Source organism: Anabas testudineus, chromosome 12, assembly GCF_900324465.2.
Source record: "Anabas testudineus chromosome 12, fAnaTes1.2, whole genome shotgun sequence".
In the NCBI taxonomy this organism is placed as follows: Eukaryota; Metazoa; Chordata; class Actinopteri; order Anabantiformes; family Anabantidae; genus Anabas; species Anabas testudineus.
This window is the reverse complement of record NC_046621.1, coordinates 2,170,157-2,189,170: the sequence shown is the minus strand read 5'-3', so window position 1 is coordinate 2,189,170 and position 19,014 is coordinate 2,170,157. Positions and strand designations below refer to the sequence as shown.

General features: G+C 44.3%; 1 protein-coding gene across 2 annotated transcripts in view; it reads left to right on the top strand.

Annotated features, from left to right (window-relative positions):
• The first annotated feature begins 1,714 nt into the window (after positions 1-1,714).
• The window catches only part of LOC113159802 (unconventional myosin-XVIIIb), a 28,099-nt gene continuing 10,799 nt past the window's right edge, over positions 1,715-19,014 (top strand). Inside the window, exons 1-30 of one of the 2 annotated variants that reach the window (XM_026356717.1) lie at positions 1,715-1,830; positions 3,146-3,315; positions 5,557-5,700; positions 5,911-6,321; positions 6,439-6,502; positions 7,161-7,273; positions 7,364-7,531; positions 7,883-8,093; positions 8,167-8,309; positions 8,422-8,522; positions 8,687-8,750; positions 9,542-9,686; positions 9,948-10,118; positions 10,630-10,720; positions 10,875-11,067; positions 11,152-11,232; positions 11,765-11,885; positions 12,052-12,199; positions 12,315-12,498; positions 12,584-12,734; positions 13,396-13,505; positions 13,595-13,660; positions 13,749-13,877; positions 14,159-14,302; positions 15,312-15,401; positions 15,526-15,645; positions 15,840-15,945; positions 16,259-16,383; positions 16,477-16,631; positions 17,396-17,519. In XM_026356717.1, the coding sequence (XP_026212502.1) occupies positions 3,277-3,315; positions 5,557-5,700; positions 5,911-6,321; positions 6,439-6,502; positions 7,161-7,273; positions 7,364-7,531; positions 7,883-8,093; positions 8,167-8,309; positions 8,422-8,522; positions 8,687-8,750; positions 9,542-9,686; positions 9,948-10,118; positions 10,630-10,720; positions 10,875-11,067; positions 11,152-11,232; positions 11,765-11,885; positions 12,052-12,199; positions 12,315-12,498; positions 12,584-12,734; positions 13,396-13,505; positions 13,595-13,660; positions 13,749-13,877; positions 14,159-14,302; positions 15,312-15,401; positions 15,526-15,645; positions 15,840-15,945; positions 16,259-16,383; positions 16,477-16,631; positions 17,396-17,519 (3,912 nt within the window). In that variant the 5' untranslated portion in view covers positions 1,715-1,830; positions 3,146-3,276. Of the gene's footprint in view, positions 1,831-3,145; positions 3,320-5,556; positions 5,701-5,910; positions 6,322-6,438; positions 6,503-7,160; positions 7,274-7,363; positions 7,532-7,882; positions 8,094-8,166; positions 8,310-8,421; positions 8,523-8,686; positions 8,751-9,541; positions 9,687-9,947; positions 10,119-10,629; positions 10,721-10,874; positions 11,068-11,151; positions 11,233-11,764; positions 11,886-12,051; positions 12,200-12,314; positions 12,499-12,583; positions 12,735-13,395; positions 13,506-13,594; positions 13,661-13,748; positions 13,878-14,158; positions 14,303-15,311; positions 15,402-15,525; positions 15,646-15,839; positions 15,946-16,258; positions 16,384-16,476; positions 16,632-17,395; positions 17,520-19,014 lie in introns of both variants that reach the window. The other variant, XM_026356719.1, reaches the window with a different exon arrangement.

The window sequence follows — 19,014 nt, the reverse complement described above, 5'->3', positions numbered from 1 at the left end:
ACGTGTTGGACTGCTTGTAAAAACAGTTCATGAATAAAAATCCTTTTTCCGTGTTGCATCCGTGTATCTGACGAACTTACATCTGGAATATTTTACCATGTGATCACGTGTTCAGGTCAGTCGTGATCTTACCAGATCAGCCGTGTCAGTCCTGAATGTGTGTTGGATGTTTCACATACAGTTGATGAAGTACAAGCTCCAGCATTTTTGATCATGACAGTCTGCTGATGGAGGTCACGTCTTAGGGCTGAGAGCTCCGGATCCTGTTGACTCTTCATACTTTGTCTTAAACAATGAGCCTCAGAGTTCAGAGTTCACTTGCTGTACTTGCTTTTTCTGGAGCTTTCAGCCGTATCACTCAAATGATGCATTTTACAAATGAAGTTTCTTCTTCTTTAATTTCCACAGACACAAGCAGAAGTTCTAAGAATGAAGTGGATTCAATCATAAAACACTCTGAGCTCACAGATCATCAACTATTAACATCTACAGATGAAATTAACTTGGCTGAGAGCTCTGGAAATCATTAGTGGACTCTAACCAGCATCTAACTTTACTTTTGACCATGAAAATTTTAGTTTAACAAAGTAATTTCTGATCTGAGAATTATAGGATATAAAAATAATAGACAGTCGTCGAGTGGGATGAAGGTAAAAGAGACGATTACAGGAACACAAACGTCGTTCCACTCTGATGTTCACTCCAGTCGACTCCTTATGGCTTCAGAACCTGCCTGAAGGTTTCTTCAGTGAGAGTCAGTGATACGCTGCCAACAGGAACTGATTCAGTGTTTGATGATGTCAGTTTGTCCAAATCTCCACAAATAAAACTGAAACTAGATGAAGCACCGTGCAGCGATTCTCTTCTGTCCAGATTCTCGTTCATTTAGCTCATGCATGAGTCCAAGTGGACGTTTGTGTCACGTGTAGAGAAACTCTCTAGTTTCGGAGCTGCAGTGTTGACGAGAATGGGACCCAGTCACAGTGACCTTTGACCCCTTTGTCATTGTAATCACGTTAAGGTAATGTGATATTGTGTTAGTATTCCTGGTATAGAGTACGCAGTACTCAGTACTCAGTGGTGCTAGTGGGAAAATCAGGGTCCGTACACATTTCAGTGTGGACAAGTCGACGCGTCCTCGTCTCCGTGAGTAAAGACGAGTTCCACTGTCTCTGGACTAGATTTCATGTTATTAGTAAATAAACAGAAGTTCTAGGAGACGCTGCTGCTGGTTCTCCCTCCTCCTGAGAACCGTGAGGCTCCTCCCCCTCACCCCTCTCCCCCAGCTGCAGCTGTCAATCAAACCGGACAGCTGATGCAGTGCAGATCTGCACATGTGCTCTTGTGTCTATTGTCACTCCACCCCCCACCTCCTGCATTCACACACTTTATGAAGTTTAATGAACGGTTTGTCCTCTGACTGTCGGAGACGTCAGTGGTGACATGTTGGTGTCTTTGACCTGAACGTCTCTCACTTCCTGTCCTCTGTCCCCCACCACCATCCAGGTCTCCAAACAGGGTCGTATCCTCCTCCTCCCCCTCTCGGCCTGCAGATATTTATAGAGGAATCGTCTGTCAACTCTTATCTGTGTGTGTGTGTGTGTGTGTGTGTGTGTGTGCGCGTGCGCGTGCGCGTGTGTGTGTGTGCGCGTGCAGACCCTTGTGTGTCACTCTATTTCTGACTCTATTGCTGCATGCCGCATTCAGTCGGACTCTGCCAGTGTGTCGGCCTGTGGTGGTGTTTGTGTGACACTGGGACTCTCATTCGTCCCCCCAGGATCTGCCTTTAACCATCTGGATCTTTTAGCCGTGTCGTTGTACTTTTTGAAGGTATGCCGCTGTGTGTTCTGTGTGTCTCGTACTTTCCAGTGACTGCGAGACGGTCTCTGGGTTTTATTTAGGGATGGTTTCAGCTGGCTCGGAGAGGCCTGACCGGGCTTGTGTGATTCAGTAACCAGGGTGTGATTTGACACTGGCTTCACCCTCTCAGGTACTGTCTGGTCACTGTTTTTTATTGCTGACTTAAATTTTACTATGAAGTTTGTGGAACCTTCTCGACTGTTCGTGGGTTATAAACGCGTCCAATCCTGTGTGAGATTTGCAGTTTGAAACATGTTCACATTCAGTAACAGGAACTATTTGGATTTAGTGTAAAATATGAAATAGAAACTTGATAGATTCACTTCAACTCCACAGAGCTACACTGAAAGTCAATTGGAGAGATTTTTGGAGCCTTGTTCTGTTGAAACTAGTTGTCGAGTTGAGTTCAGGGACTGAACAACCAGTTGCTTAATGTAGCTCATACAGTCCAAGGTTGGGATTTTCCCCCTGTATGATCAAACCATCACCCAGTTCCCAGTGGGTTTTAGGATCTGTACAATGACAGCACCCTCTGTCCTTAGACCTTCGCATCACCAGGATGATCAAAATGAAATGCAACTTACTGGTTTTTAAATGAGTTACACTGCACGACGCTGAATGTAATTGAAATATAATAATTACAACTGTGACGTTTCTAATTATTAGTCAAGAACAGTGAATCTACTGGACTGAAACATGAGAAACAGATAAATAAATACGACTCAAAGTGTAGAAATAATCAACTAACATGTTCGACAAACACACACACACAAACGTGTACAGACGTAAATTCAGCTTAAAGGCCAGAGGAAGACAAACGCAGGCCAAAACTGAGATGTGTCCACATTGTGGTCGGAGCAAGACGCCAGCGTGGTAAATACAAACATTAAATGCTATTTGGGCGTCGAGTGCAGACACAAAAACATCTGTGTGAAGCGACGAGGAGACGATGATGGAGACGATGACCTTTCTCACATTAATGCACAAAACAAATAGAAATGTCAGGTTTTCATTGTAATGTGTTTCACATGGGTTGAACGGTCTGAACTTTGACTGGAGCACGTTTGGTGACCTCATCGTCCAGACCAGAGAAACAGCTCCACCAGCTCCATCAGTCTGAAATGATTATTAGTGGATAGGATAAGGATAACGGAGCCCTGTGATACTGTGACCTCTGTGTGAGTGAAATCCTGTTTACAGTCTCTGAGCTGATCTGCAGGATACATACTGACGCTTGACATTGTGTCCACGAGCTTCACTTTCATCCTTCTCTCCTCATTGTCAGGTTGTGCGTCTTCCCCCTGCGTGCACACACTGCCACCACCACCGCTCTGACACCACATCTGGCTGACATCTGTGTGACCCTTCCTCACACACTCCCCTGAACCCACCTCTTGCACCAACCCCTGTGCAACAATGGCTCTGTCCTCACGCTTAAAACTGTGGGAGCAGAAGGGAGGTGCAGAGTTGCTGCATGCTGCGTTAATTGGACATCTAATATTTGATCCTCACTGCATGTGTGTGCTGTGTAGTAGGACGTGGCGTTGATTACATGCCTGAATCATCACGGCCTGTCACTGTGAAGCCTCGCTGCTGGTGTATTACTCATGCCGCATGCTTAGTGTAGGAGCGTGAGCTTTTAAAAGCACCATGCTGTCACACTGTGGTTTGAGGCTGGTGTTCCAGTTTGGAAGTAAAAATACTTTTGCACGATCCATACATACTGCACTCTTTTACCTCACTGTACTGTAAACGGTATTTGACCTATATTTGCTACCACTATTGTAAGAAGTACTTTTACTTGAGTAAAAATACCAGTTTAACAAAACTCTGTATTTACTAAATGTATTATCATGTGTCCTGTCACCAGAGCTGGTAAGTAACTAAGTACATTTACTCTAATATAGTATTTTAGTACAGGTATGAGGTCCATTTAATGCTTTTATTCCACTATAACTCACAGAGGACTACAGTACTTTGTACTCATCTGACAGCTTTAGTTTAGTTTAGTTGCAGATTCAGGTTCATACATTTGATTTTATATTTGAGAATAAATGAATAAACTGTTTCATCGTTCACGTTATCAACAGCTTCAACATCAGTTCAAATACTTGTATCATGTGTTTGCTGGTGGAGTACTGCTACTTGTAGTTGTACTTTACTTCAGTATTTCTGTTTGTGTGCGTCACTTCTGCCTGTGACTAATGTTACTATAAATGTGTTTTTATTAGACTGTTAATGCTGAGTCGTCAGACGGTCACATATACTTTAGTGTTATTGCTGCTTTTGGTGGAGCAACTTTTATCTACTTTAGCCTTTAGCTTTACTTTAACCACAAATTAATCTGAGGGCTGATTAACGTGAGAAGAAATGAGGAAAGTTCTGAGACTTAGATTTAAAACAGTATGTTTTCCACTAGTATTCAATAAATCTTTGACTGTGTGTTAAATCTAAACCTGAAACGTTATGTCATGAACATAGTGGAGAAACAACACAATATTTATTGTATGAAGTATAAAGTAGTTTAAGTAGTTTACCTGTTTACTTTACTTCTACCAACACAACCAACAAATCATAAAACCATAAAGACAACACTGACATATTTAGAGATATTTTAAAGTAAGAATTTCATTAAGAACTTTATTTGTTCACTAACTCGGCTCAGTGACATTTTGACGCTGATCATTAAGCGTCGATCACGTGATGCACTCTGATGTCACTTTTATACGTCTGCCACCGTGTCTGACACATTTCACTACAGCATTATCAGGGGACACAGGCACTTGTGCAGATCTGGATCTGAGTTCGGAGTTATACGACTAGACGGGAGCTGAGTTACAGCTGACATGATGTGAACTAGTCCTACAAACTAATCTTTTAGTTGACTTCAGTTTGCTGCCTGCTCACGCCCGTCTTCATGGATCCAGTGCTATAATTGGGCATCATCCAGCTAGTTCTGCACAAAGTTTTCTCATGATTACATATTGTAACTTGTCAAAGAATGTGAAACAGCTGTCCTACTGACCTTTATCCTGTTCCCTATTGTGTCAGCAGGTGATACCTATTAGTTAAATGTCAAGCCTCTGGCCACCTCTCTGTTTGGCACCTCTTGTTCCCTAATGGTGCTCGTCACAGCCGCTGACTCATGTTTCCCCGTAAAGCTGAGAACACCCAGACACTGGAAACCATTTAAAATGACACTAAACTGTGAATTTTGAAGAGAGATTTTACTGTTCTCTCACATAATTCTCGTTTCACCCGGTTGTTTGCAGGTTTGGACCTACAACAAATTTTATTTTGCTATGTAGCTTCGATGGAAACATATTTACAGTGGTGTAGAGGACGAATCAACATTCACTAACTGATGTTTCCATTAAACAGTTTGATAATGACATAAATATCTTTGAACAGTTGAACAGACAATACAAGTTTTAAAGAAGTAATATTTATGTGACCTGAACTGATGCATGATTTATTCACATTAATTTGAATTTATTGCATCTTAAACTACATAGAATTCACTAAATGTGATGTATGTGTGAAAATAAATTTGCAGAATCTTTAATGCAAATGTCAAAACTTGCATGTCTGAGCTTGATGCAGTGTGCACCTGATGTCTTATAATCCAGATCACACAATCATTTCCTCTTTCCGTCTAATTCTAATATCTGCATCTATCAATTGATCAAACCACAGATAAAGGAGGAGAACAAGACGGTGGTCACGGCCGAACCTCCACCCCCTCTGTCAGCGCTGCCGGGCGGCTTCCTCAAACAGCTGGTCAGAGAAACAGAGAAGGAGACCAAACAGAAAGAGCCAGAGTCCAAAGAGGAGAGGCCGGTGAGTGTCTAGTCTGCTCTCTAAGCTTTTAAAGAGGACGGGGAGGGGGTAAAGGGAGGGAATTATGATGATGCTGTGACGGCACAAATATAATTTAGACTGTATTTAATGTACAGACGTGAATGTGGTAACAATCTTCTCATCTGTCAGAAAAATGACAAACTGCTCCTTTAAGTGATCATAACCATCTTTTATTTTGGTGCCTTGTAGCCAAACAAACTGAGCAACAACCTCGTGCAACAGTTCCTCGTCCCAGACCAGACTCCTCCCATCCTCGAAGCTGAGATGTCCCTCAGGGCTGAACAAGTGGTAAAAAGCAGCAAACAAGGACGCGGCTCAGCCCAGTCGGACGGCAGGTCCTCGTCCCAGAGACACATCGTCAGTCCCGACCCGTCCAATAAACAGCAAACCAAACAGACTGTGACACCAGAGCCGCTAAAGCAGCAACAGGATGTGAGGTCAGAGAAGAAGAACAAGAAGACGCCACAGGCCGAGCAGGAGCAGAAGGAGAGGATGGAGGAGGTGAAGCAGGTGGAGAAGAAGGAGGAGAGCGTGGAACAGAGGCAGGAGCCTGATGGAAGGCAAGCAGACAGCACCATGACAGAGCACAACAGGAAGGAGGTCAGTGTGTTACTGTCATCGTGTACGGAGTCTCTGATTATTCTTTAGGTGCAGAATTAAAACCACCATGGTAACAAGATGTATGAGGTTATAGTTGTCCTGTTGTTTCTCTCTCAGGTGAGGGATGTGTGGTATGAAGCTGGAACGGTTTGGTATGTGCACAAGGACGGTTTCACCCGTGGTGAGTTGTCAAGCTCACAGACAGCACGTTTCTTTGTTTAGCACAGTTCAAATCCTGTCTGATAGAAACACTTTTGTTTTCAGTGTTTTCACCAGGACAATGAAAACCTGCATCTGAATCTGATTAGACAATAAAAAATACTTTAATATGAACTTGAATGATTCACTAATCAAAAGGATCAAACTAATTGTGGTTTAAGTGGGAGGTCAAAGCTAAATAGATATAATAAAACAATATGTTGTTTTCATAGTGGATCCATGTGCTGATTAGTTGTTCTTTGACCTAAATAACATCTGAATATTTTAATATTCACACGTTTCATCAACTTTTTGGATCTATTATTTATAATTGGTATCTTGTCATGAACTCTCTTATTTAGACCATATCGTCCTGCAAATCCACACACAGCTGGTGGAGCAGTGATCTTCCAGCCCGTTGTATTAACTACTTGTCATGTTACACACTTTCCTGATGCTGATGCTGCTGCACATGCATCTATCTGCACTGCACTCGTCCTCTTCCCACCCAACCTCTGACCACTGACCCCTGACCCCTGACTCAGCTCGTTAATATGCAGGAATCAGAGAATGAGGAAAACAAAACTCACTTTTTTCCATGAGTGAGTGTTAATGGGTTCATTTTAATCCCCTCATTTCAGCCACTCAGCTGAAACCTGATGAAGGCACACCTGAACTCCCAGACGGCCGTGTGAGGGTCCGTCTGCAGACAGATGGGTCTCTGCATGACGTCACGGAGTATGACATTGAGAAGGTACTGTCGTTCACCTCTTGTTCTTTTCAGTATGTCTCTGTCTGTAAACACTTCACCGAGGACTCGTGGTGTCCCTCTCCTCTCCCACAGTGTAACCCGTCAGAGCTGGATCTGTGTGAGGATCTGAGCGACCTGCAGACTGTGAATGAGTGTGGGGTCCTGCACACGCTGACCAGTCGAGCTAAAGCCAACATGCCGCTCACACACGCGGGACCCAACCTGGTCAACTTCTGGCCTCCGTTACAGGCGCACAGCAAGGTTTCCATCCACCTCACGGTTCTCATTTAGATCATCGTATCTAAACTTTTCTCTTTCTTTACTTCTTAAACTGCTAAAGACTAAAATGAACTAAAACGGTTTATTTAAAAATGTTAATGTGGTTTATAACGAGTCATTAATACAAAGTGTTGACATAATTTAACTTATTATTATGATTTATTCTAATTAATTACTTATCTTGTCTAGAATTTCTGTCCATCTCAGTTTTCTAGAATCTGAGGTGATATCAGTTCAGAAAAGTAGAAAACCCTCACACTGGAGAAGCAGGCAGAAATCAGGCTGATGGACTTTTTGTTTCATCCATTGTTTCTTCTTTTTGTTTTCTGTCAGACTCCGAAGTCTCGGCGAGGTGAGACAGTGTGGGACGCTCCACCTGCACTGGCTGCGCTGGTCAAACGTGTGTACGTGTCGATGGTTGGCACCAGGAGGGACCACAGTGTGTGCGCGGTGGGACGCAGCGGGACCGGCAAGACCACTGCGTGCCAAGCCTTCACGCACGCTCTCCTCAAACAAGCTGGTACCACCGGGGAGAACCTCAGCGGTGAGTGCAGCAGCTGCAGGGACGACGAGTCCTGGTCCTTGTTGGACTGTTAATGAATCTTTGTTTCCTCCAGTGGAGCGCGTGCAGGCGATGTTCACCATCCTGAGGTCTTTTGGCTGTGTGAGCTCTCAGCACAGCGACGCTTCATCTAGATTTGCCACGGTCTTCTCACTGGACTTCAACCACGCCGGGCAGGCTGCTGCTGGACACCTACAGGTACCTCACACATTTACCAGTTCCAAACATGGCTGCATACAAAGTTACTCGTGTCTTCTTCAGCTCCTTTCCACCTTCTCACCTGTTGCTCTCTCTCCTGTTTCTCCTTCAGACCATGATGTTGGACAGATGGAAAGTTTGTCAGAAAACTCAAGGAGAGAGCAACTTCCTGGTTTTCTACCAGATGCTGGCAGGACTCAGCACAGAGATGAGGTAATCTCCAGTGGAGTATCTATAATACTAAATGTACGTTTACTTATTGTTGCTTAACATACATGTGCCAAACCTTTGCTCTTAATATAATATTTCTAAAGTGTGGTATAAGTACATTTCTTTGCAGTACTACTACCACTGAACTTTCTCTCTTTCTTCACCAGGACAGAACTGCAGCTGCACCAGCTTCCTGAATCCAACTCTTTTGGTATCATTCCTCCCACCAAGGTGCAGTAAATCCATCATAGAGGTTGGGGCCAGTTGGCGTGGGGGTTGAATGTATCTCACACAAACTATCCTCAGGACACTAATTCATTGTAAACACTCACTCGCACTCTCAGGTTTTACTGGGAGCCATCGTCAGGCTCCTCCTTGAACCAGAATGTGATGAAGCCTGTTAAATCACAAACTTCCTGCCAAACTGCAACAACGTCAAAGGGACAAAACAGCGATGAATGGAAAATACAGCACTACATCTCTAAAAATATCAAGATTATTAAGAGTATTATTACAAACATCATTTTACCCTGAACAATGAAGATATTTTTAACTAATCCCATAAGGATGAGAGGGTTTAGTTTCCTCTTTTAACCCGTGAACACAGCTGTATAAACTCCAACCTAACCCACTGAACCTTTTGTCAGGACTCGAAGCTGAAAGCTTGAAGCTTCTGACTTGTGAAGTAATGACTCGATCTCTGTGTTGACAGGAAACATGCTTGATCTGATTGTATTATGCTGACAGTCTCTTCACAGTGAGCACAAAACATTTCTAAATTACAAGCAAACAGATGAGATGCTCAGAACACGGTGTCGTCCCAGGAACCAGCTGAGCTACAAAACAGAGTCAAAGGGGTTTAAAAAGTGGGGGAGACCACATCCAGTCATCTCAGAGAGACTAAGGCAGCGATGGGAGATGAGATGTGACTCCGTTGTTCTTCTAAACCATAAAGTGGCTGATTTTTACAAGACACAACAGACAGCATCCCTCCTCCTTTCTCCCTGTGTGTCTGTTCTCAGGTTGAGGAGAAACAGCGAGCGTCCGTCGCCTTCACCAAGCTGCTGACTGCCATGGAAACGCTGAGCTTCTCAGCCAGCGAGCAGAAGGCGATATGGCATGTTCTGGCTGGTATTTACCATCTGGGAGCTGCCGGGGCCTGTAAAGGTAACGCTGATTCATCGTCTTCATCATTATCACTCACACGGTGTTAGTAAGCCAGCCGGGCACTCGTTGCTATAATGCATTCACAAGCTGCTAACTGTGACCTTAAAGATCCCCTTCAGTCATATATTAGACATTTAAAGGACTGTTATGTTTTTCTTTTCCAGCTGAACCCGTGTCCACAAACACCTACATACATGCAACCTCCTGTGAATCCTAGTTGTTATAATCAGGACCTCTCTGTGTCTCCCTTCCTTTGCACAGTCGGCAGGAGACAGTTTGTGAATTTTGACAGTGCTCAGGTGGCCAGCAGTGTGCTGGGGTGTGACGGTGAGGACCTGCACACTGCTGTCTTCAAACACCACCTCCGACAGCTGCTGCAGAGAGCCACCGGAGGCAGCAGGGAGAGGAATCCTGGTGCTGAGACAGAGGAAGGTGAGACGCGCACACACACACACACACACACACACACACACACACACACACACACACACACACACACACACACACACACACACACAAACACACACACACACACAGCAGAGTCAACAACTGAAGCTAAATAAATCAGACTGAGGAACCAGCGTTAACAGGAATGTTAGACCAGACACACTGACTGTTGTCAGATCCTGGTGGGGCCATCTTAACTTTAACACAACATAAAATGAAGAAAACAGTTTGTAAAACACTTCTGGGCAGATTAATTTCATTGACGTAACTCTGCTCTGCAGAAGGACAGTAAAGTTCAATCTCACCCGACCTGGTCTTAAAGTAATAGTACTATACAGTAGTACGTAGTATTCTGACTAAGTATTAGTACAACACCTTGTAGTTTTGAGGCAAAGTGTCTTGGAGCACATCTTAGAATCAATGTTGTTCAATCGAAGGACAAAAACATTTTAGCTGGACCCCTCATCATGAAGTTCTGTGTCTCTGGTGTCTGCAGGTCCCAGGTTAACAGCTGCTCAGTGTGTCGATGGGATGGCTGCTGGACTCTATGGAGAACTCTTCACTGCTGTGGTCTCACTCATCAACAGGTACAGGGACGCACTGCAGATCACATTGGACACCTTAGGACACATAAAGAGTTGTAATTATCCAGTTAACTACAGGTACACCCTCTGTAGTCTGATCCACATCTGTGCACAGCAGGCTCTGAGTGTGACGGCGTGCTGTATGTTTTGTGCTCAGGGCTCTGAGCAGCCAGCAGCTGACGTTAGCCTCCGTGATGGTGGTGGACACGCCGGGTCTGAGGAACCCGAGACACTCAGCGGAGGATCGAGGAGCCAGCTGGTCCGAGCTCTGTCACAACTACCTGCAAGAGAGGCTGCTGGAGCACTACCACACACACACGTTCACACACACACTAGAGCGATACACACAGGTAACGAACCCTAACATATCTCAACAATGTTCAGCTAGTGTTTAATGTTGAAATGTGCCTTACGCCTCACTACATGTGTTCCAGGAGAAGATCCCGGTGAAGTTTGAGTGTCCGGAGAGCAGCCCGGCTGAGGTTGTGTCTGCTATCGACCAGCCGCCTCCACAGGTACGCATCACCTGAAACATGCAGGACATACATCACACACATAAACACGGGGATGAGAAACGCAGCCACACCACAGATAAAGGGCCACGCCACTCATTTCATATGCAAAGGTCAGTTTACTTGTCATGAGGAGCATCACTCAGCCTGTGAAAGGGCAACTTGCTAATGTGAAAATAACAGACAGCTACAGATTTTTAACAGCTTTAGGTTTGGAGTTTGTGGAGTGATATAGGATCCAGTGTCTCTGGAGCTTCACCCATACTAAGGCCTAAATGTCGGGATGCCTCAGCGTCTTCAGCTTCAATCAACCAGTTAATTGTGATTAAATCTCAATTCGATGCTAAATTGCTTTCATTGCCTTATGTCTTGAACCCTGAGCTCCACAGATGCTCCTTTGAGCTGCAAACTGTTTCTTCATCTAAGTGTAATAAAATATAGATTTTTTAACAGCATTCATATGTTTTCAAAGAAAAACAGGCAGCAGCTCATTTTGTTTGCTCTTTTGTGGTATTCATGTGTGTGTCTGCCTCAGGTTCGGGCAGCAGATGGAGACCCCAGAGGCCTTTTATGGGTTCTGGATGAAGAGATGGTGACACCAGCCTCCAGTGAGAGCAACGTCCTGGAGAGAGTCTGCCAGTATCAGAGCAACACTGGTAAAAAAAGAAAACAACAAGCCAGCTGGAAACACACACACAGGCTCAGATGTCCTCCCCGTGTGTGTGTGTGTGTGTGTGTGTGTGTGTGTGTGTGTGTGTGTGTGGAGAATGTGTGAACACTTTAATTCACTGTCGCTTGTTGTGAATTTGTGTGTTGTTGCAGTGCGTCAGTGCGAGCAGCCGCTGCAGTGCGAGGTGAACCACCTGATGGGCCGTGACCCGGTCCGCTACGACCTGACTGGCTGGTTCGGTCTGATCCAAAACAACCCGTCTGCTCTCAACGCCACCTGCCTGCTCCAAAACTCCACCATGTGAGTGTTTAAAGAGTGAACACTGTGTGTCTTAGTGCCGGAATGACCCCGACCTTCTCATGATATATTGTTATTATTATGGATGATAACCAGCTTCTCTTTTTGTTGTCCTCAGTGGGGCAGTGAAGGCCATGTTTACTCCCACTATCTCTCTGCCCCCTTTGTGTCGGGGGCTGGGGGGTCTGGAGGGCAGCAGCCAGCGCTCTCTGCAGAGGAATGGCACCATCAGGAAAACCTTCAGTGGAGGGATGGCAGCTATACGCAGACACTCCCATTGTATCGCAGTGAAGCTCCAGGCAGTAAGTGCCAGTTCGTTCTTTACCTCGTGAGAACAGTTTTACAGGATCACTGTGTTTAATGTCTTTTTGCCCCCCCCTCCTGCAGGATGCTCTGTTGAATCTGATTCGTCGAGCCAGGCCGGTGTTCCTGCAGTGCGTGAGCGCAAAGTCAGACAGTGGAAGCTTTGACGTCCCAGCTCTCAGAGTGCAGCTGCACTCAACACAGATCCTGTCGGCTCTGCAGCTCTACCGCACAGGTGAGATCGATGTTAACACTGTGATCGAGCATTTCTAATACAACCACTCACCTGTTTTATGACACACTCTGATGTACAGAATCCCAGAGAGGGCACACTTTAATAATTAGTGCTTTTGAATGAATAACCTTTTAAATATAGCATAACATATTGTGCATACTGGATGCAAGACGAGACCAATGACAAATACAGAAACAAACTGATTGTTTATGTGCAGGAGTGTTGCTAAATAAATGTTAGTGATGTTTCATTTGTTGAGAACGGACTCATGCGCCATTTGTTAAAATGAAACTCTCTTACCTGTGAAGAGAGATTAAGCACACACACCCACACACTCTACCTCGGGGTGAGATCGTCTTCCAAACGAGCACATTTATCCAGTTAGTTTCCACACATTAAAAATCTGCCTGTGCTAAAGCACAGCGACTTCTCCAATCCTCCTGCATCAGATTGTTCCTGCTGATTTTCATGTACAGATCATCTTATTTATGCTGTCTGTGTTTGCTAATCTCCTCCTAATCTGTAGCTTTTATTCCGATGCACAGCTGCAGTTTACTCGATATTTATAAGGTTTTCATCCATTACTTCCCGATGTGATTTTGCATGGACACACAAGGCTCCAGGTTTCTGACCCTTTTTGTCTTCTTCTCGTCTCGTTCAGGTCATCCAGAGCACATGACTTTGAGTGACTTCAGGTGTCATTTCCAGGGTTTGTCTCCTCCAATTATGAAACGTTACGCTTCGATGTTTGTCAGCCATGATGAGAGAAAGGTCAGAAGGAACATCGCTCTCTGACAAACAGCATGTCCCTGATGTTCGGCTCAGGATGATTCAGTTGTTTTCGTGTCTCTGTGTTTTAGGCCGTGGAGGAGTTGCTGGTTGAGTTGGATCTGGATAAAAAGAGCGTCGCTGTTGGTGCCAGCAGGGTGAGAGCAGGTTTGAACTCCTCTAATCAAACGGCACAACACGAATCAGCTGATGTGAGTCATGGATCTTCTTCCTCCTGTGTCTCAGGTGTTTATGAAACGAGGTGTGCTGCAGCAACTGGAGCAGCGCAGAGACCAGCAGGTCACGGGTTGGTTGGTCCATCTACAAGCTGCCTGCATGGGACATCTGGCCCGCCAGAAATACCGAAAACTAAAGGTCGGTGTCCAGGGGGCTCCTGGGCCAGATAATCACAATTTAAAGACAATATAGGACTATGAAGTAACCAGAAATGATCACAGAGAGGAAAAATATTGAAAGAAAGAGATGAAAAATGAGCAAAAACACACAAAAAACACTAAAAGATGAAATTTGAAATATGAAAACAAAGAAGCACAACATGGACAAGACACTGTAAGATCAAACAAAATGTGACTGGGGTTCTACTTTGGAGGTGTGAGAGGCGTTTTTTTCTGAGACCTGTGTGTGTCTGTCTCCAGGTGCAGCAGATGGCGGTCAGCTGTCTGCAGAGGAACCTGCGGGTTCTGCAGGTTGTGGCCAAGTGGAGCTGGTGGAAACTTTTCTGTCGAGTGCGTCCTCTGCTCGACGTCAACATGGACTACGAGAGGCTCAGTGCCAAAGAGGTACACTCACACACACAGACACACACCTTCAGTTTCAGGTGTTAATCATTTGAGTCATGGGGAAAAATCAGCGTGCTGAAGCTAATTAGCTGTTGATCTAGACACAGGCCTTCAAAGTTAAGTTAAGTTTTCTAATATTTGGTATTAGACGCAGGAACAGTTTGATCAAATCGTTCCTTCTCTTCTGGAAGTTTTTGTTTCTCTGAACATTCTGTTCAACAAACCTGGAGATCAGGTGTGATTATACATCAACGTGATGAAGATAGGAACTAGAGGAAGAAGAATGTACCTGTGTGTGTGTTCAAGTCTCCAAACAATATTCAACAGAAGAGCAACTAGTGCAAACTCACATTCTTTAAAGTAGTGAGAGAAAAAGGACGATGCAATTATCACCAATTACCTATGTTAACATTATAAAACAAATTAAATGGATCTCATTTCGTCTGCTGACCTCCGTAGATTAAACATTTTCAATTAGGAGACACAAGAACTCAGATATGTTTAAATTTAGGAGGAGAGGTGTGGATGTGCATGGTGAAGGAACCTCAGGCTCACTGATCCAATGAAAACTGAAGATGAATGAGGTAGAGGAGGGCTGCACTGAAATGAGAGGAAGAGATTTAAAAACTGGACAGCTCGGGGATTATTAGGTCTCAGAGACCTCTAAACCTGAAACACCTTCGGCCAACTGCTTGAGTTTGAGAGGTGAGAGGGAGAGCGAGGCTGGAGAGAGGCTGCTTGTTCACAGAGTCTTCCTGATTGAACTTTCACTTAGCTTCATAACATAATCTGAGTCTGTGTCTCTGCCTTATATTGTTTTTGACAACTGAAAACATCACACTGTGTAATAATACCTGCATCCACAGCCTGTGCAACAAGTGGGCTGTCACCGCAGAATGACTGCAGAGTGTAGAAATAATGGTTGCAAACAGTTCACAAAGCAAATATTTGGAGAAATGATTTAAGCGACGCTTCAGATGTGGAGAGAAGCTCATTTTCTTTTTGTCAGGACGAGATATCAGCTCTGAGACGCCGCCTGGAGAAATCAGAGAAGGAGAGGAATGAGCTGAGGCAGACTGCAGACAGCCTGGAGACCAAGGTTTGTGCTGCAACAAATACCCCCCCCACACACCCACCCACACATAAACACATACAGCTGTAAATGCACACACGGAGACGCACACACGTACTCATTCTGTTCACATTGTCGTCCCCGTGTGCAGGTTACAGCTGTGACATCTGAGCTGAGCGACGAGCGTTTCCGTGGTGACGCGGTGGGTCAGGCTCTGGATGTGGAGAGGGCAGAGAGGCTTCGGCTCAGCAGGGAGAACAAGGACCTGCAGGTAGACAGGCTGAACCGTCACTATTGAAAAAGTAATCGATTACTAATTCCTCAGTGCACAAGTCCAGACGAACGGTTTATCGAATGACAACAGTCCTGCAGTGTGTGGGTGGACTGTTTGTGGTGCTCCTCATTAGGTACCTGAAACTAATGCATCCTCTTTATTGTCAAACATCTCTTTTCCTTCAACATCAGGCTCGTCTAGACCAGTGTAAAGTCACCATGGAAACCCTGGAGAAGCAGCTCGAGGAGGAGAAACACAAAGCTCGGCTCGCCGAGAGTCAGAGAGGAGCAGGGACAGGTACTGAACACAGGACTCGGTTATTCTCTCACTGTGTAGGAGAAAATCCAACCAGAGTCGTTCACGTAGAAACAAAGATGCTGCAGATATTTGACAATAAAGTCTGACAAAGGTGAAAGTGATGTGGCAGAGGAACAGTTCTGTCTGTGGATCCTTAGAAGCTCATTATTGCAGTTTTCTGCGCCGCCTCTGTGGCACTTGATTGAACACAAGTGGTTTCATGCTAAAGAAATAAAAACCAGAAATGTCACCACAGTTAAAGTGACCTCGACCCTCACGGCAGACAAAGTCACACCCTCCTCTCCCCACACAGAAAGTGAGCTGGCCATGCAGCTGGAGTGCTGCCAGACAGAGGTTGAATTCGTCCGCAGACGACTGAAGCAGACGGAGGAAAAACTGGAGACGGAGAGACAGACGCGACAACAGCTCGATACCAAGGTGAGACAGGACAGCCGGACGTGCGCGGCAGCACTGATGGGAGATTAAATGTCTGATGACAACAAGACTGCGTGTGTGTTTGTGTGAGTGTAGGTGGCGACGCTACAGGCCCAGCTGGAACAGTCCAGGAGGAGTGTGGCAGAACTGAAGCGTCACTGCCGCCGCGTGACCTCTGACCTTCAGGATGCCCAAGTCCTCACTGACAGCCTGCAGAGCCGCATGCATGAGCTGGAGCGCAAGCAGAGAAGGTGTGCGTCCACCTGGTGCTCTGAATAACATGTTTCTTAATAGCTTTTTTTAATAATAATCTCTTTCAGCTCATTGTTAAGATGTCAAACTCCACCGTCCATCACCTGATCTGACACAGCTAGAGAAGAACTGGTGAACATAGTGGAGCATTTAGCAGCTAAATAGCCAAATACTTCCCCTCAGGCGTTGGTAGAAACCAAACATGGAGCTAAAAGAACAGGAAAACTGAACTTTACATCGATCAGATGGACACAAACAGCATTAAAACAAAGGCTGATGCTGCTTTATCTTGAAATGAGCAGCTGTTTTCTAACGAGGTCGCTTTAGTTAAATGTGGATGAATGTTAATGTCTGTTCTGCTGTAAACACACAGTTTGCACATTAAACGAGTAGTAAATCATGAAAACTGCTTTGGAAACAGTTCTTTATTACAAACTGTTGTGGACAGAAAAGCTTTTAGTTAGTTTTAGAGAAATCGTTCATTGTTTGTTTGTGTTTTGTTTTCTGTGCATCACATTTATGTCCTTCTGCAAAATGTTTTACTGTTACTAAGGGAAAATTATACTGCACTGAAGAGCGTTGTTTGGGAGATTGTACTTCACTGGAGTATTTCAGTACTTTATACTTGTACTTCACTACATTTCTGAGGGGAACAGTAACATGGGAGCAGCTTCACCTCAGCTTGCTGCTACGTTAACGTGTCAGAGTTGACTCTTCTGCAGCTTTTCACCTGAAGCATCTCTGTGTGTTTCTGTTTATTCAGGTTTGACAGTGAGCTGACTCAGGCTCTGGAGGAAGCTGACAATGAGAGGGAGCAAAAGGACAAAGCCTTTCAGGAAAACACGGCTCTGGGGGTGGAAATATACAGTCTGCGCCGCAACCTACAGGTCTGTATGTGCAGAACTGACTGTGTGTGTTCTTACTGTCTAAGAAAGGTTAATTAGGAACAGCTAAGACTATGAAATGACTCAGCTCCAGTGTGACAGAATGAAGATTTGTTTTTAACGAGTCATGACTATAAGATAACAACTACTTCACGCTGTTCAACCCTGCAGTGCAGTGGTGTTAATGACATATTGACACAATTAGTGTCTGAATGTGTTTTCAGCTCGTTGTCTCTTTTGGGAGGAAACGGCTCACGACAACATACATCGATAGAATAATGGGTTTTAAAATATCTAAATCTGTTGTGGAGATTAGAGTCGCACCTGATTCATAAAACGGTGTCACGCTGGGAATTGACGTCGTTTGAGTCAGAGACAGACGTGTGATGGGAACTGTGCATCTGACGTGTACGACTGACTCAGAATGTGCTTTTGGCAGCTCGTGATTGGACAAAAGCTTTTCTGTAGAATAAAATATGTTGCTGTTTATTAATGTGTGCAGCTGAACATGATGATTAAAGGTAAAAAATGTAGAAATAAGGTGAGTTTGCACTGTAAACTTTATCAATTTATTTAATTAACAATAAAACACAGCCTCACTCATTTCAACACACTCACGGCAGCTACAGCGTAAGTTTCATCCTTATCATATTAGTAAACTGTACATAGATTTTAGTTAATTACCAGTTATTATGTCACTTGTACATTTGTTATTTAATAATTATCCTGTAATTGTGTCTAAGGACTGTTGTTCAGAGTGTGTTTGATTTAAAGCTGGAGTGGAGTCAACATACAGTAGAGATAGAAAAACTTTTATCAAAAGTCACTGTCTGACATTTAACTTAAGAACTAAGTACGTTACGTCACCCTCCTGGATAAAATCCCACGTCACAGATGTCACGAGTTTCTGACAGCTGCAATATCTAGAAATTGGCAGCACAGCGGAGGCATCAGTTGGTGGTAAAATGGTTCCAAGACTATAGGAAATATTAAAATAAAATCCAATATTAACAATGACACAGTTGATTCCGCTAATTAAAAGAATCTAAATGTATGCACAAGTAGTTTGAATGTGATAATAATATGTAATAACATAATGCAAAGGTTAGAAACAGCCAATAACCAGAAACCCTTTGGCTCATTGATTTGCTAAGTGAAACTGAAACTCTAAATGCTGAGATCAAAAAGGATTTTACTCAGTTGAATTGATAAAAATGTTCTAGAGGGTGAGGCTGTTTCCTTTCTTTGTTTTCAATGTGGCTGTTTCCAAACCTGCCAACATCCGCTTCAGCAAGATGACACTATTTAACCTGCTCCAGCTCCAGAGACGCTGCAGAGGCAGAAAACTAATTGGAGGATGACATCAAATGTTTTGATACCAGTGGGGTGTGTGTGTGTGTGTGTGTGTGTGTGTGTGTGTGTGTGTGTGTGTGTGTGTGTGTGTGTGTGTGTGTGTGTGTGTGTGTGTGTGTGTGTGTGTGTGTGTGTGTGTGTGTGC